We start from the raw sequence: 19,638 nt of genomic DNA on the forward strand, positions 1-19,638 counted from the left end.
CAGAGAATGCAGAAACCCTTTAATAATAAAAAATACTATATAGTAAGTTGGGACCAGTAGAGCACCCCTTCTGAAAACCCTGAAGGTCAGATATTTTTTATATTTTGACAAACAAAATAGAAAAATAAATAAATAAACAAACTGAAGTAACATTTGTTTTAGAAAATGATGTTAAAGATGGCTACAGGTCATCTATTGAACAAAGGTCCAGTAAACAGAGATAGATGGCAGAGCAGGCTTTGGCTAATTACACCTGAAATCACTAAACACTGTTATCACAAAATTGGGTGATTAGGGTTTAAAAACTGGACCATTTGCAGTTACTAAGGAAGGCAATAAAAATCATTCAGTGCCTGGCTTTTTGCTGAGCTTCACTAATCAGTGGGAATGACATATAAACTGTGCCGTATGCCATATATACCGTATGGAGCATCTATCAAAGAGCAATTTGGCCTAATGGCATCACCTTTATGTCGACTCCAGGTTTTGCTCAATAAAGGTTAATTATTTTCGGGGGTGGGCTGACTTCAGTAAGCACAAAGTGAAGTTGAAAAGGCTTAATTTTCACTGCATTTCAAAGAAAAGGTAAAAGAGTTTGCAATGCCCGTTTACTTTCACGGAGATCAAATTAATTGGCTTCTTTGAACTAAAGTGTCATGTTGACATAGTGGAGCTACTGGAACAGAAACTCAGAGGTCGTTTGACGCTCAAACAGGGATGCCAAACAAAGGAAAACTTGTACAGTGGAACCTCTAGATACGAGTTTAATTCGTTCCAGCACTGAGCTTGTATAGCGAATTTCTCGTATCTAGAACAAACTTCCCCATTGAAAATAATGGAAATCCAGTTAATCCGTTCCGCACCCCAAATATATTAACATAAAAATCAATTTTCCTAACAAATAACACTAATAAATTATATACTACTGTAGTCTACCTTTAATAAATAACACTGGTAAATAATATAACTGATTATTAAAAGAATCAAAACAGGTGTCCAAAGTGCAGTAGAGCATTCAATAAATCTTTAAATAAATAATCCTTAAAACAGTTGTGAAGTGGAGGTTTAAAATACACAAGAATAACAATCCTTTAACACGAGGTTAAAACGTCAAAAGGATGCAGTCTTTAAAAAACAGATGACAATCCCCGGTGCTTCTTCTCTGTTAGCGTCTCACCTGCGGGCTCTGCAACAGGAGAGACACTCTTAATGCAGCTGACCTTCTCTACACCGTCCTGCTTCAGCTGTTTGGCTCGCCTGTTCAGCTCACTGTTTAGCTACACGCGAGCCTGCACTCGCTTGCTCTCCCGCACCGACTTCCTATGCCCGCCCGTCCGCCCGCCCGCCTGCCTGCCGCAACCTCCGTTCTCTCTCCTCTCTTTTCTTTTACTTCTTCTCCCCCTTAACCGGCTCGCGCTTCTCTATATATGCGGGGAGGACATGGCAGCTGCAGCCCATCAGCCACAGGAACAATCATGGATGTGGGCAGTTTCCCACCTGTGCACTTAAGTGAGAAACGCAGACACCGCAGATCGCGGCTCGCAACAGCTACCACGCCCCCTCGCTAAGCCGCGAGCTATACCCACAGCCTGGCTCGTGGCTCGTTACGCGAGCCAATGCTCGTATTTAGATCTGAATTTTTCGCTCATACTTTCCTCGTATTTTGAATTTCTCGTATACAGAGGTGATCGTATCTCGAGGTTCCACTGTATTTTATTCATTCACAATGCACTAGCCGTTCTTTATGGACTTGGCTCCATTCCATATACAGTGTATGGTGGTGCAACACGTGTGAGACTAATGTGAATTCAATTTAGTCTTAAAATAACTACAATTTATGTTGAAAACATAATTATGAAACATAATATAACATACAGAAGTGCATATAATCCGATTCAGGGTAAATTGGTCCCAGAACCTGTCCTAGTAACACTGGATGCAAGGGCAGGAAAATAATCTTGGATAGAGCATTCGTTCATTGCAGGGCCCAGTCATGCACATATCCAATATGAAGTTGTTTTTGGGGGTGTGGAAGGAAACTTGAGCACCCAGAGGAAAACACAAGGGGGGAACAAGACAAATTCTAAATGGATAATGAATTGACACAGGATTTGAACAAACATGGCTGGATCTGTGAGGAACATGGAACCACTGTAGTGCCCTAATAGATACAGCAGCTCCAGTCAGAACAAAACTAATGGGAGAGAAATGATAATAACCATAGTTTAATGTTATCACATGTACTGGGAAATTATATTTCCAATTAATAAAATATAATGTAATTATTCAAAAACAAAGTAACACAATATTCCTAAACCAACCGAATCGAGGTCTGCAGTTTTACACAGTAATAAGATCCACTTTTTCTTACAAGATGCTTATGACCCCAGAGTCACAGACAATAATACAACCACGTAACAATTAAATTAAAATACAGCATGACATATAAAAAAATACAAGAACATTCTATCCACTAACTGCAAAAATGGCTTGCGATAAAAACATATATAAGCATTGTTTCATTCCTAGACTCCAATTGCCCTAGGTTAGCTGGATACCTAGACTCAACCATGAACATTTGTCCACAAAATTCTGAGGATTCCTGTAGAATATCATTAATGTCTGACTCCAGATCCATCACTGGTGATGACATATTTACTTCAAGGTCCTGTGTTCCAAGATCAGGAGGGACAGGTTAATCAAAATGCAACTGACACTAAATGCTACTGCAGGATGCCAAGAAGAGGAAAAGAAAAAGAAGATTTAACAGCTAACCAAAATGATAGCTAGTGTTATAAATAAGCATATGAAAAGCGTCAGAGGTTCTAAGAATAATGCGCTACACTAAAATATGATTACTGTGATTAACAGGGCCTCTTTAATTTTAATAAAAGGATCATTTCAGACTTTGGGGCTCTATAGTTAAAGGCTTGGCTTTCTATAGTAGTTTAAGGTATCCTGGGAATTTTAAGCAGGCATTTACCTTAAGTTTGTGGCAATACACTGTCTAATGGCAAATATTTTTTAGAACAACAGCTAAGCTGACACATAAAGTCAACTTATTTAACATAATTTCAAATAGATAGTTAACAGATAGCTGGCTCTGAGGAGTCTGCATGTTTTTAGTAAGTCTGTATGCTTAGTTTCTATCACATTTCATCTAGGGTTCAAATTCAAGCTGTTTTTTAACTTTTCTGTTTATGTTCATATCGTTGACCATTTAGCTTCAGTGCTACTATTATTCACAGTGATTTATTGCCTTGTGCACAGCCTCTGGCAAGCTGAGATCTTAGAACTAGTTTTAGTGACTTATTAAAATCTTTGTAAATAATCTGAAAATATTAGAAAGAATACTTGTCATGTATTTAATTACATGTATGCCTACGTAAGTAGCCATTCCATTATGTCTGGGGTACTTTTTTTTTATTTTGAACTGTATGATTTTTTCTGACAGCAAACATTTAGTATATTTTAGGAAATGCATAATTTGTGTATTTTATTATCTTAACAAGATGCATAAAGAAATATGGGATTACAATTTAGTCATGGGTTCTACATAATAATTTCTGTTCAGTCTGTGTTTTTTTTTGACTTTGTAATCATGCTGGTAAGAAGCCAATAACTCATACACCAAATATTGTAATCATGAAGAAAGTTTCACAAATGGTGAAGCTGCACATTTTAAAGTCAGTCAGTCATTAACCAACCTGCTACATCCTAACACAGGGTCACGGGGGTCTGCTGGAGCCATACCCAGCCAACACAGGGCGCAAGGCAGGAACAAATCCCAGGCAGGGCGCCAGCCCACCGCAACATTTTAAAGTACTTCTAGTAAATACAATAGGAATTGACTAAAAATCAAAAAAAGGAAAAAAAAAAGAAAACACTGGTTTACCTGTAAATAGTACGGTACTTCCCATCTTTACCCTTGTCTGATAATGCAACCTCATACTTAAATGTGTGTGGCAGACCATTGGCATGTCTGTCCCCATTCTGAAGTCCAGATGGTGGGGCCCAGGTTAGCCGGGCAGTCCGGGCTTGGATATCAGAAATCTTATGAAGAAAAAAGAAAAAAAGACAAAAAATATAACATTAGAACATTGAAGCAATTTTGACGTAAACAGGAGGATCAGCCCAATAAAGTTTATTAATCCTATTCAGCCAATTTCTCCAACTTGAAATTGAATACAGAGTTGAAGGTTATCCAAAGTTCTATGTCTATCACACTTCTTGGTTTAACTTGTGTCCCTGTGGTTCTCCGTGTGAAGAAAACCTTTCAAATATTTGTGTGAAACATACCCTTAACGGTTTTCCGCTGTGACTTTTATTAATAAAATAGAATAGAGGCTTTCAACTATAAACAGAAAGGGAAATTCCACCGCTGTCATCCTAGTGAATATTTTTTAAAAACACTATACTTGAGCTGTAATATGAAGCTACGCAAACAACCAACCTTCTTTTTACATAGTACGTTTATATACTGAACGTCATCAAGGCGCTTTACAAGTAATCATATATACTGTAGTATAATGGTTCACATAAATTTTGTAAAAGTCACTTAACCTGGTTGCGCTCTATTTTAAAGAAAATCAGTGAGTTCAAGGCAGGAACTGAAATGTACAGTTTATGGTTTTGAATCCAAATCCTGAGCAACAATAACAAACTACCTATAAATATGCAGGAAGAACCTTTAACAACATTTTATTTCAGCGAGCAAGATAAAAATGCAGCACCAAACTGGACATCATCATTCTTAAATCGGATTCTCACAAATATTACACAATGTTTTAGCAGAATAAACCTGTCAGAAAAAAACACTGATGTATCACTATATATTCAAAAACTCTTAATAGTGCGCTCCAAAGAGCGTAGCATATAAAATAAAGACTGACAGACAAACATGTGAGTCAACTGATCTCATAAAACAAGGATCTCAGGAACAGCAACCAGATCCGTTCCTGAAACTGCTCTTAGGACAATGAAAGCCTCTTTCTGCGTCTGTTCAGCTAACCAGTCCTAGAAATCTAAGTTGACAAGTCCTGTGATCCGGACTTAGTGGTGTTCATATCAACTGAGTTTATTTAATGGTAACTGGCATCTCCTACACACTTTGTTAACTGTACAGCTTGTGTAAATTATTCCAACATTTACCAAAAAGTATCTCAAAAATATGATCTAAGGAAAGACTCTGATGTTAAGGGTACAAAATGAAATGAAGAGAGGAGGGTTTGTCTCATCAAATATCCATCCAATTATCCAAACTACCACCCAACTTGTAACAATGGCTACAGATATCCTTATAAAACCTAATGTTGTATCACTTCATGCTCTTAAATTGGCATGCAAATGAAGTACACCCAAACTGTCTGCCCTTCTTCACAGTGTGTAGGGTTCTAGCACTCCGCACTTCTGCCCAGATTCTTCCACAAAGATTTTGGAGATACTGACAAGGTCTTAGGCTGAGGGCTAGAATCTTTCAGCACACAAAACATCCTTGCATGTGCTCACTACACCTAAGGGGCCAGCATGCTTGAGATATTCAAATGTACTCAGTACCTCGGGGCTTCACCAGTTTTACTTATTCTGCATGTTTGTTTTCTTCATTCTGGAGTACTGAGTGTTTATTTAGCAATAAGCTAGTGAAAGACAATTTTACTTTAAGAAATGTGAAATTTTTCAGAGTAATGGTAAAGGACAAAGTTTCCAACTGACACCAGGCCCCCACATACAGTATTGGACACACAGTTTCTAGGTTTTGAAAACCTGGGCACTGTCCCCTTTAAGACTTGACTGCATAATATAAAGATTGTTCTGCACAAGACACTAACTGAAATTTGACTCACTTTATAACTAAGCAGATCTGCCACTTGGAATGACTCTTTCCAGAATGGACTTAAAAGCACTCTTTATGAAAGATTTGTTTTCTTTCATACTGAATGATGCTTTATTAGTTGTGTTTCATTATTTGTTTTGTGCTTATACTGCATTTCTTTTTTGTGTATATTTAGAATTATTATACAGTGTGCTGAGCTCAAATGCATGTGTTTACCAAGAATAAACTGAAACTGAAATCTGCTCCAAGCATATAACACAAGTCTGACTGTCATCCCAAAGCTTAAACCACATTAATTCTTACAAAATCCTGCTAAGCCTCAAGGCAAAACATTAAACACCCCGACAGAGATAAAACAAAGTGACTGGAGAATTTTTACGTCTGCTCTGTGTCAGTCTGCTCTATGTCACTGCATCCTGAAAAGTTGTGATAAATATCAAACAAGATGCAAAATAAAGCACACATGGTGGTTCTAAAATAAAACCACTGAAACATGATCCTGTGAAATGCTGTCTTTACTACAAAATGAGTAGGTGCTACTACTGTTCATGCTACTTTGCTTTCAACGTCACATGTCTCCTGCAACCCATAGGATTAGAGCAGATGTGCTCAAAACCTCACCGCTGGCTTTATAATGCAAAAACACACAACTAAGCTATCCTCTTCATCGACTTCAGCTATGAGGACATATCAGATTGGCATGGATGGCTACAGTACCACAAGGATTGTTACTATACCAAAGGTTAACAAAAGGGCCACAGTTGGGACTTATTTGTCCAGGTTTTACAGAGATTCTTTGCTATAGATCAGGCCTGGGCAAAAATATCAATTTTTCAATTAATCATTATTTTTCATTTAAACTATTTGATATAGATTTTCTTTAAGTGATCGATCTTGTGAATCTCTATCTTGCTCAATTACTATATGCAGATTTTTGCTTATCTTTGTTTTTGGTGTCTGATCCAGTAGATGTCGCTAATATGCCTGTTAAGACTTTCTATGGAATGGTTTGTCCTTCTCAATTGAAATCAGCGTCTTCCACGATTAAATGTGTGAACTTACTATGGATTCAAAAAGCTGAACACTCTCACCAGGAGCAACTTTGCTGTTTATATACAGACCTGTTGAGATGATTCGCTGTTGCTCCAAAAACCTTTCTAGTGTGTCCAATGTGCTGTTCCATTGCGTGACCGCATCAATTACAAGTTTGTGTTTTGCCGAGTCCAATAAATGTTGCTTCTCTTTAAGCACATGGCTATCTGTACAGTTAAGGTGGAAAAAGCCTGCAATGTGCCTCACCAGACAAAGCAAGTGGGCAATTGTTGGAATTTAAAGGGAAGCCTGCAATGCAAAAGTGAGCCGACTTGAAGTAGCTCCATAATAGCTGCATTATCAGTGACAATGGCCGGTTCTTTTATGTTTCATTCATTCAATGCTGCTGTCAACAAGCTTCAGCTCTAGACCCTTATTTTAAAATGCTTCCTTTTTGTCTGAGGACTGTGAGGACACATTTTTGAGACTGCTTAATAACAGTACTACAAGTGAGAAACTGAAGAAATGTGTAACTTGTACAGTTATAGAAAGCCACAAATCTTCCAACTGTATCTTTAATTTCGACTAATTCAAGATTATGTTAAATGTCTAAGAGGAGAAAAAAATTGTCTAACAGTTTAATTGAGGGGTGTCCACATGTAGATTCAACTTACACAAATAGGTTATTGAATAACATTTATTATTTAAGAAGCAATATTTGATTATTTTATAATAATATTATTTGCAAGATGATATAAATGTTTTATAAAGTAGAAGCCGCTGTATTGCATTAAAACAAGGAGCCCCCCATAATATGTGTGGTGATACATGTTAGTTAAATTATGGGGAATTCTGAATGGGCCCAGTGCTATGAATTTTTTATTTAATTATTTTGTTCCATATCTGATGTTAACTGTTCATTACTAATAAAGTATTGCTTCTTAATTGTCATTGTCAATTGTCTTATGCATATACTGCGAAGTCACTATGTAGGCATCCTTCAAATACAGTGTTATTGAAATTTGTCACATTATACAGTATTAATGTTCTTAATGCTTGGTTAAGTAATTTCTAAAACAGCCAGCATTTCAAAGATATCCATGCATGCAAATTCAGTCAAGATAAAATTGATATTGAGTCAAATTGGGCATTTGTGAATCAGAATCAAATTGAATAATCAGTGCTGATACCCAGCCCTAAAATAGATAGTTCAAATAACAGAAAGAACAAGCATGTAACACGACTAGCTGCCACAATTGCATTTTTAGAAATAAAATATTCTTGATTTTCTACAATGTTATTAAAGTTCAAAAAACATGTGAAACTATAGTTATTTCTAAAAACACTATTAACAGAAAGGAAGACAGAAAAACCATATCTTGTAGACCTGTTTCTCTCTTAAACACTGATGGCTCTGGCAAAAGTAACTTTTTGGTATTTACAAAAAGTACATCTTTCTGTTATTTTACAGGAATAAACAGGGTGCATTGTTTCATTAAGAACGCATGTTTAGTTTTTTTTTAAATTTCCATTTAATGTTTTATTGTCTACTAAATGATAATATATACTTCACCAATGGGTGACTACCACAGAATGCAGAAAAGGCTTTTAAATTGGTTTCAGCTTGGATCAAAAGTTGAATTAAAATCCTGAAGCCTTAGTTAGTAGAAATAATAAAATCTTAAAGAGGAAAAGGTAGGCATAGGTTATTCCCATGCTGAAAAACAGAAAAGAATAAAGCACCGTGTCTCTATTATTTTCTTTTTTTTTTTTAGCATTTAATAACCTTTACCATTTTTTCTTTTTGCAGATTGAATTTTTTTGATTTGATTTACTTTGATAATACCAGGGGAGAAACTGCCTTTTCACATGATCTTTGAGGGGGTCAGAGCACAGAGTCAGCCATTGTACAATGCCCTGGAGCAATTTTCAGGTTAAGGGCTTTGTTCAAGGGCCCAACAGAGTAGGATGTCTTCTGGCAGTAATGGGATTTGAACTGGCAACCTTCTAGATACCAGCGAAGATCCTTAGTTATAGAGCCACTACTTCATCTTCATTTTTGTAGATTCAGTCCTTCCCTAAGTCCATCTGCTTTAATCTTACCAGTTACTGTTTTGTCCTCTGTTTTTATGTATAACAGTGCAGAAATTTGCAGAATCCATAACAAATAGTTTCCCTGTATACCAATGATATGCTACTCTACATCTCTAACTCACTCTATTCACTTGAGAGTATATGCTACAGATAATTAAAAATCACAATATTTTAGTGTTCAAAATAAAAGAAAGTACATAATCCCCTATAAATGCTAGGGAATGCCGATCTGTATATTAAGAAGTCACAATCCATATTACTAACCGAGAATGGTAAACCGGATGGCATGGACGCAGGTACACGGCGATGGGACCATGAGACGTACTGCGCAGGCGCGTACAGCTCAACTAACGGAAATAGCAAATAAAACAACCGCCATATTGTGAGTGGCACTACTGCAGAGTGAAGTTAGGAATAATGTGCTGCTTGGGATTGTACAAACTGCTGAACGCTTTACACCAAATTCAAACACAATACAGCTCAACGATACACACATGAGCCCACCTGGATAAGATCAATGAACGCAGACGCCTACAACGCGCGTCAGAAACTGCGGAAGCAAAGCAGGCACGGGTTAAGACACTACGGGGTCCGCAATGGTCCACAAAGATAGTACGGAATATATAAGAGCACACCGATCAAAAAAAAATCAATCGTGTAAAAGCACATAGTACACAAAAATCATGTGCTCTCAGCGCATAGAAAGCGTATAAGGACAATACGGAGAATAGAGACCCAAAGGCATTGGAGAGAAAAAAAGGCAGATAAGAGAGTATGAAAGCAGTGGAATTTGAAAGGCTCAAACAAACGATGGCACGATACACATGCAGACAAAGGTACAGAATATGAAAGCAGTAAAATTCGAAAGTATTGTAGCATCCCACCCAGGTTGAGGGCTTTTTGGTTTTAAGTGCGTCCACTATTAATGAACATTCATTAGGATTAATGAATATCATTTGCTGTCATTGTCATTCACTTAACTTCTCTGAAGAAACAACTGGCAATACAACTAATGAGTTTACACGTTGTTGTCAAAGGGGTCAGGTTAGACTGCCTCCTTTAGAATATCCTGAATATCTACGGATGTTTCTAACTAACAATGTACCCGAAAGTAAAAACATTACGGACTGCATTAGATCCTACAATAGTTCATTTGCTTTTGCATCTACCGGGGTAAATATCAGGCCACCAGCTGGCAATGGCCCATACTGCTTTTGCGTATGTGGACAAGTATTACATCGGATTGGAACAGTGCACCCTGAGCCAAATCACGAACGCAAATATGCACAGATCTACGTGTTAGATCCAGATGACGCAATCTATCAACGATTTTACTACAAATGTTGTGTATAAAGAAGTATTCCAATAGATCCTTCTAATGTGCCATTCTATGGGTTCTTTACTTCCTTTGTTCGTCATCTACACCTTTACACTCCAATATATCTCATACATTCATCAATGTATTTCGGGTTACCCAACCCCGGGGGTAGGCGAGCGAAGCGAGCAGGGGGCGGAGCCCCCTTGTTACTTTAAAGATTTGCTCAACCACCCATTTTCTGATCTGCTAATCCAATTCAGGGTTGCAGGAGGCCAATGCCTAACTTTACAGCTTTGGGCTAAAGTAGGAACCAGCTCTAAGCAGGGCAACAATACAATTACTCAGGCAAAATATGATCCCATTCCTGGGCAAGCAGAACGTTTCTATTTTACAACTCTGACAAACATAACATAAAGTAGTGAAAGAACAGAAATAATGCTGCAGCTTGGTTGGAGGCCATGTTCTTGCCAAATTTTTGTTCTCTTTTTTGCTTTATGGTGACATTTTATTGTTCATTAATACTTTAACAATAAATGTGCATAAATGATAGCACATCACTCTGTAAGGGAACTTTTTATTTGCTTTAAAAGCTGATGTCAACACTACAGCCCACAGTATCCAACTACTATCTTGTTCATGTCTATGTATAAAACTTCAATCACTTGTGTCTCAAGATGCTATTGTCTGCAAGAGCTTTTGTGGGTGCACTGATCACAATTCTTGTTTGGGGGCTGCTCTGCTTTAAAGTTGCCATTTAAGGCAAAGGGTGTTTTGGGCAAGTTGTACCCATTGACCCATCTAGAATGATGAAAACTGACCAATGCTACTCATTTAAATTCTTAAAAGGCAAGAAGAGTTCTTAATATTTGTTTTTGCTTTGATGCTTTGGATTTTAAAATAATTAATTAAGCAATGTGCTGCCCAGTGTATACATATACAATATGCAATACATCTGCAATAAGATGCTACAGATGTTCTATCAGACGGTTGTGGCGAGCGCCCTCTTCTACGCGGTGGTGTGCTGGGGAGGCAGCATAAAGAAGAGAGACGACTCACGCCTGGACAAACTGGTGAGGAAGGTAGGCTCTATTGTAGACATGGAGCTGGACAGTTTGACATCTGTGGCAAAGCGATGGGCGCTGAGCAGGCTCCTGTCAATCATGAAGAATCTACTGCATCCACTAAACAGTATCATCTCCAGACAGAGAAGCAGCTTCAGCGACAGACTGCTGTCACTTTCCTGCTCTACTGACAGACTGAGAAGATCGTTCTTCCCCCACACTATGTGACTGTTCAATACCACTCGGTGGTAAACATTAACATTATTCAAAGTTATTGTCTGTCTGTATACCTGCATTGTTATCACTCTTTAATTTAATATTTTCTTTATCAGTATGCCACTGCTGGAGTATATGAATTTCCCCTTGGGATTAATAAAGTATCTATCTATCTATCTATCTATCTATCTATCTATCTATCTATCTATCTATCTATCTATCTATCTATCTATCTATCTATCTATCTATCTATCTATCTATCTATCTATCTATCTATCTATCTATCTATCTATCTATCTATCTATCTATCTATCTATCTGGAATTAATCTTTATTAAACACTTGCTGTTATTTAGAATGAAAAACATAACCTGCCAATTTGTTGAGTGACTACAATGATGCATCAGATATACGGAGCTCCTTTTGCTCTAGGACTTTCAGCTTTGATGCGATTTTCATTACACTACATCAGGAAGAAAACCATGGCCAGTAATTCATAAGCTACAGTGTGGCAGAGGAAGACTGTAGTTCTATGTCTATGAGCAAATAAGCCATGATTGAAAATCCACACTCTTGCTTAAGTGATGCATATATGACCATGCTGTTAAAAGGTACATTTGTAACACAGCTGGGTAGAAGGAAATTCACACTGTAACCGCCAGTAACCGCCTTGGTGGTGTGTCACCAGACCGTAGGAGGAAAACCCACAAATCATTCCAAGCCCCAGTGCTTACCACAGACCTGAGAATGGTGTAAGCCCAGAAACACAATGCTCCATGACAATGAGGCCCTGTATGACCGGCATATAAAGTACACTGAAAAAGAATCTGTCTGAGTTAATATTCTACTTTATTGCATACGATTCACAATGAGTGTTATATTTCTACACTTATTTAATTTAATTGAAGTTATGCAATACCAAAAAACTGCTCCTTTAAACAAGAATAATGGTCATGCCACCTTCAGCACTATTAGCATTTTTGTTGTACAGTAGTTCTTAATCAATCTTGCTCACAGTATTCAGGAGTAATTCTGGTACACTCCTTTTTTCTTGCATGATCTGCTGGTTTCATGTTTTGCCACTTCACATAATGGAGTTTAGGTTTAAACTTAGATTGGACAATTCCAAAATTAACTTCTCTCTCTTCAGCCATTCTGATACAAATTATATTGTGTTATGATATAGCATTGATGTCAGTGACAGATTGGCCATCCAACTCTGAGAACATATTCTGTTCTATGTTGTATTTATCACATTTTTTGACCCCCCACTGCATGCCCAACTTACCTGGATGGGGGTTTCTCTTCGAATTGCCCTTCTCAAGATTTCTTCCATTTTCCCTGCAAGATTTTTGGGGTGTTTTATTCTTCTAAGACAGTGCAGGCTGGGGGCTGTCAATTAAACAGGTTCTGTTAAAGCCCATTAAGGCATTCTTTGTGTGATTTTTGGACTAAATCCAAATAAATTATTGTTGTTGATGTAAAAGTGCTGGTGTGTTTTGAGTCATTGTGTTCTGCACGACCCATCTGCCCTTCAGGTTTAGCACATTTGTGAATGGTTTGATATTTTCCTGAATGGTCCTCTAATGCAGAGCAAAATTCATCATTCCTTAATCCATGTTAACTTGTCAAGGTCCAGAAGAGTATCCTTTTAAGACACAACCACTGCTGTGCTTGACTGCTGGTAGGAGGCTCATTCTGTGGAATGCGGGATTAGCTGTTCTCTAATGAACCACGTGGCCCCCAGAAGGTTCTGCTGTTATCTGTTTACAAATGAGTTTATATATCTTTATTTTTTCTGATCTTAACTGGAAATTGAGTTTAGTTTTAGTTAACCATCTCAATGTATTTTAGTGTTAGTTTATTATATTTCTATTTTACTTATATGTTAATTTAATAAAAAAAATAGTATAATTAGAGATACTGTATTATGGAATTCAGTTATGTGTCACAATCATACACAACAATAGACTTAATGGGTTTGACTTTTTTAATGTTAGTAGACGCCTGTTGGTAGTACATCCAATTAAAAACAACCAAACACAAACTAGGATAACAAATATGAAGTTTTATAAGATCCTCATATTTTTTGATGATTTTTTTACATGGAAATTATCGATATGAATTTAACTAGAATATACCAAACAACAAATTGCTGAAGTAACCTAATAATGCAAAAATGTAAGTGACGAGAATATTTCTTTTATCATCACACAAATTTACTTTTTCACCATCTACAGGTGGTTCGGCGTGTGTGTAAAATCAGCGCATGCTCCCAACCTCAACCTCAATTACCATAAAATTGACTTGTGCAGCAAATGGCATGATAAAATTTTGGGTCAAGAAGGGAAGGAAATGTTCTGTACTATGGTAGACATGCCTGCTTCTTTGCAACTTTGAGTCTAACCAAGATTGATCCCCAAGCTGCTGTTCTTTGCTATCGCTATATTAATGGTTGAGGTCTTGCATTAGATGGACTTGGACTTTGACTTGCAGTTGTGCACTGATTGTTAGTCTTCTCAAACTTTATTTCTCTTTGTAAAGAAATAGATTGTAGGTCAGTTTAAGAGACTTGATAGGTGATATGGTGTATGGGGATTTCACACTTAATCTGTACAGCACACAAAAAATCCTGCTCCCAACAGTGCACTTAGTATTGATGGGGTGAAAGGTGGGTGAAGGGTTTGCTGGGGATCTGACCACAGGTTGAGAAATGCTGCCCTATACCAAATGTGTTGTCCACATTTAAGGAGTACATTTTGTTTTCACAACACTACAGTGAGGAACAAGCTTAACATCAAAAATGAAACTTGCAAGCAACATCTTATTAAAATGTAGTACCCTGAACAAACTAATATTGACTAATCAACTCTACTGAGCAGTGTGCTTAAAGGCTGATGTCTACTGAATTTAAAACTCACAAACTGAGGGAATCAAAGAAACGACAAAGAAACCACAGTTGAAGCTGCTTGTCATATGTAAATTCCTACACAAACTCTGTTTGGTCGAGTCCTGAATGGCTAAAGTTCATCTCCATGAGAGGCGCAATGAAACACTGCAAGCAAAAGAAAAAGGAGGCGGATGTCTTTAAAATAAATAAGTGAATTCAAGGCATCAGAGTGATGTTTTTTACATTTACTTTGTAGCAACATACATTGTCTTCAGTTGTTGCAATGGTGTGTCAAAAGAACCTAATAATTAAAACCTTTAACAAACGTTTTGTCAAATTTATATTAGGTGGCTGACCTAAATCAGCCACATTATTCACTAAACTATTTAGTGAGCTAACTCTAATTTTATCTAAAACTGGGATGAATACATTGATAGCAGGGCAATATTTTATTCAAAATTCTGGTGCCTTATTTCCCCTATTGGAGTCTGCTCAAGAAGCTACAATCACCCACACAAAAATCTGGGAAAAAATCACTGTGAAAGAATATGAATTAAAACAGGAAATCAGATACAGTAAGACAAATATATTTTCATTACACTGTTCATAGAAATAGTGCTTTATAATGCAAAAATGTAGAAAGGACAGGGAAATAGAATGTTGTCCTAGGTATGGTCCAAGGGGCTAAGCATGAAAACAGCATGCTGTTCATAAACGTATGGGTGTTAGAGGACAATCATTAAGGGGTGCATATTATTGTGTGCCTAGACTTTGTCAGTGAGAGGTCTTTTTCTGTCAGCTTTAAATAGAAAAGTAGATGACTGTACTTCCTGAGAAAAGATCATCTGTCTTTTGATGATGAAGCAAGCTGCTGGAACTGTTTTAAAAGTCTGTAGTAGCCAATGTGTTATTCTACAGTGTGGTCTCCAGAGGAAACAACTTGAATCCAAAACTTATCAGCAAAGCCTGCTTCATCACAGGGCTAAACCCGGGCACACCTGAAACTGTTAAGGAAAAGAGAATGGCGGGGAAACTAGAGCTAAAAGTGCTTCAAAGTTTTTTATGATAGCACCCAGAGTCATTCCTTAATGGTGTGCTAAGAAACGCCTATGGGGATCTTTTTTGACAGCTGATATCAGGTGTTTTTCAATGCTTCCACCGGACGTCCCAGATTACATTCTTTAAATTCATTTTACTATTTCTGCACAATATCTATCTATCTATCTATCTATCTATCTATCTATCTATCTATCTATCTATCTATCTATCTATCTATCTATCTATCTATCTATCTATCTATCTATCTATCTATCTATCTATCTATCTATCTATCTATCTATCTTTGCCACAAGCACATAAAATCGTTCAGTAAGAGGTGTTTAGTATGTACATTATTACATGCATATTTTATAACCTTGTGATATATTTGTTGTTAATTTGTTGTTTAATTTCAGACAATGAAAGCAGCTTGTTTCGTGACATCAGTGGTGAAATCTGAACCTGCTGTCGCATCACACTGGTTCACCATTAAGGTTCCTGTTTCATGCTGCATTAAAATATCTGAAGCAGTAAAAGTTCTGTTTGACAGAATAGCTTTTCCACCTGATAAGCTGTCATTATACAATAATTGTCCTCCTCATTCATCTTGGCCAGTCCTCTTGTGTGACATTTAGTTCTTTAGCAGATCATCTCTTTATTCCTTTTATCAGTAATTTCATTCTCAACTCCATATTCAGTGACTCCCACTCCTATTTCCTTTTCCTCCCAGTAAGATAAGGTGAATCAATAGGGCATGCTGCACATTCATTTTGCTTGGTCGCTTCTGTTACTTCTTGTTCTTTCTGGACATTTGTACATGATGGTCTCCTGTTTAAAACACCATTCTAATTTTTTTTTTTTCTTTGTGCTGTGTTAATTGTCTTCGTCACTACTCTTTATTTTCTGTGCTTCCACTGATAATGTTTGCCAAGACTTCAACAACTTCCTGCTGGCTCTTTCATTAATTATAAAACCACTGCTACAGTTAACCTACTCTTTTTAGAGGGCAGTTGACTTCAATGTCTCTGAAATATTTACATTTACTAATTTGGCTGATGCCATTATCTAAAACGACTTACAACATCGGTTACATTTCCCATCACAGGTGATGTGACCTGCTAACACCATCGCAATCTGAATAATTTGCATGTTGGATTTGGGGAGACAAGAAGCTTGAAAGTGCAAAGCCTTAACCACTACACCACACTATAAAAACTGTAACTCTGTTAATACATTTATTTAAAATTAAACTTAATAAATTGTAACATACTTTATTTGCTCATGTACCTTTAGTAACATAACACATTCTCAAGCCTGCTCAGTCCAGTTCAGTGTGACAGAAAAGTGGTAGTCCAAAGCCATAACCACTACGCCACACTAACTTTCTAATAATAGCAAGATGCACATCTTTTATTTAGCAGCAGACCCAATAATAACCCTTACCAGGGCAGCACAAAGTCATAAATCAACTAATCGATTTTAGAAAACAAGGCATTTTTATAAAGCAAATATCATTAAAGGGTAAAGTCGAAGATAATTCAAATGTTCAATAGGTGGAAAATTTTGACACTTTAAAAGTCAGCATTGGGATAGCAAGAAGGATATGATGAGCCGGTTGTGATTTCTAGGAGTTAAACAGCAATGTAAACTAGTTTAGTAAAAGAAATTTACGCCTTGGTAACTTTATAGTAGACAGTGCACAGGACATTGTTTCCATCATTTAATGGATGATGTTACAGAAATTGAAACAGGGCTGGACATGTTGCTAGATGTGTTAGTACAAAGCAGGATTTGGAGATTAAGATGTGCTACTAAGAGGGTAATTAACATGTGAAATAGATTTACAGAATGATAATTGTGACCATCCACACTAGCAAACTAAAAATATTATAGACCTAATCTGTCCTGACTGATAGTCTTGCTGTACATACTATATGAGATCAAATAAACGAAGAAATGGCATTTATCTCTACTGCTATTAAATCTCTAGTCACAGTTAAATGTGCAGTAAACAGAAAAATATAATGAATGTCCAGGTCTGTGTAGAAGTAAAACACCACATGCAATATAAGTAAAGCTATAATATGACAGCACAGTGTACTTGTATAAATGCATGGCACTTTGATTAAAATGTAAAATTCTGAGTTTAGTCAGTTTATTAGCCAGGGAGAGAAGGTCAATGCTGAAATTAATAGTTGCAGAATACATGTAATTGGCCTCTTAACAGTCTCGAGAAGAACTCTAGAGCACTACATCAGGCATGACATGGTAACAGTCCAATGAAATGAATGCAGGCCAGAGACTAATCAGAAGCTTCAAGGGGTCGGCATACATGCTACTAACACTCCACTGGCTATGCCATCAGTGTTAAACAGCACCGTTGATTTGCACTGGGATAAGAAACAGCAAATAACTCATGACAGCACATCACTTTCCCATGCTCAAGGCATTTAAGATACACATATTTTCTGCATAGAGTAATAAACAAATAAATACAGGATATATAAATTATCTATATATATAATTCTCTAAGCAGCCGCCAGAGTGGCACGACACCCATGAAAGCACGCAGGAAGGAGCCATATATAGATTCTCTAAGCCGCCGCCAGAGCGGGCAAGACACCTATGAAAGCACACAGGAAGGAGCCACGCCCACCAACTCTAAGACCATTGGATATGACGAAAACTCGCACAGCCACGCCCACCAACTCGGACACGACGCCTCGGGAAACATGCCATCATTTCTGTTTGTCTGTGCCACAGTCCACATGCAGCTCTGAGCCACGTTGACTTTTCATTAGTCAACCTCAGTGGAACCTTGGTTCACAAACAGGCAGCGTGAGAGAGAGAGAGCCGCGCACACACACAGGCAGTGCCAGAGAGACAGCCACGCACACACACAGGCAGCGGCAGAGAGAGACAGAGGCACACACACAGGCAGCGCGAGAGAGAGCGCCGCGCACACACACAGGCAGCGCCAGAGAGAGACAGAGACACACACACAGGCAGTGCGAGAGAGAGAGCCGCGCAATCCTTTAAAACTGAGGTTAAAACACAATGAAGGAAGCAGTCTTTAAAAACCAATAAGCCCTGTGTCTCTTTTTCATTAGCGTCTCACCTGCTTCACCGATGCAGGCCCTGCAACAGTCGAGACGCTCTCTCAGCAGCTGACCTTCTCTGTGCCTGACTCCACTATTGTCAGTCGCCTGATTAAAAATGGCCTTTTGAAGGGGAGCTATGGACCCGCTATACCACAGGAACACATTGCCTTCGAGCCTGCTCTCGCTCACTCTAACGTACCGGCTTTCTCTCTCTCCTCACTCACTCACACACTGCACAGGGGAGAAATGCCCGCAGCACGACTCCACCCGGAAACCGTTTCAGCCACACTTCCACGCCCCTCGCTACGCTGTGAGTGCGATAATTATTTATTTAAAAATGGCCTTTTGAAGGGGAGCTGTGGACCCGCTATACCACAGGATCACCTGTGACATTGCCTTCACATTGTTTTCCTTTTATTTATGATCCCGTCGAGCAGATCAGACACCCAGGCAAACAACACTGAATAATCAATAGCTGCAACCACTTTGCCTGCCCCAACTCCACACCTGAGTTGGTTTCGTCTCTGTTCAGCAGTGTTTCCCAAACTCAGTCCTGGTGAACCCCTGTGGATGCAGGGTTTTGTTCCAACCAGATTCCTAATCATTAATGCTGGTGAAACTCATCAGGGATAAGTCGGTTTTTCAAACGCAGCCGTGTAGCAGATTAGTCTAGCAGGATGTAATAATCCGAGATGAATGCGCGCCCCCGCGCTGAGTGAAAAGCCAATGTATATTGAGTCTAGAAAACATGATCAGCAAGTCTTTGATAGGCTGCAACAAAATGATGAAAGAACGGGTGCATTTATTTCTCACAAGCTGGGTGGGTGGGTGTTAGTTAATTAGTTACTCGAAGGATTTCAAGATTTAATATGCAGAAGCGGTAACACTGCAAAAGCAGCCCACACCAGAAAAGACGGCTGGCAAAAAGTGGCCGACAATTAAACACGTGTGCATTGTACTTACTGAAAGCAGCGTTACGGATTTTACAAATGTTCATTTTTTTCCCTTTGCTTAAAAAACATTTAAAAAGCGGCGTGATTATGTGGCGTATACTAC

The 19,638-nt window shown here is 38.0% G+C and overlaps 1 protein-coding gene across 2 annotated transcripts in view; it reads right to left on the reverse strand.

Moving 5' to 3' along the window:
• The window catches only part of fndc3ba (fibronectin type III domain containing 3Ba), a 532,014-nt gene that overhangs the window by 116,293 nt on the left and 396,083 nt on the right, over positions 1-19,638 (reverse strand). For both annotated transcript variants that reach the window (XM_028794708.2, XM_051923036.1), the window contains exon 8: positions 3,896-4,053. In XM_028794708.2, coding sequence (XP_028650541.2) covers positions 3,896-4,053 — 158 coding nt within the window. The remainder of the gene's footprint in view (positions 1-3,895; positions 4,054-19,638) is intronic.

The sequence above is a fragment of the Erpetoichthys calabaricus genome, chromosome 2 (genome assembly GCF_900747795.2).
Source record: "Erpetoichthys calabaricus chromosome 2, fErpCal1.3, whole genome shotgun sequence".
Lineage (NCBI taxonomy): Eukaryota > Metazoa > Chordata > Cladistia > Polypteriformes > Polypteridae > Erpetoichthys > Erpetoichthys calabaricus.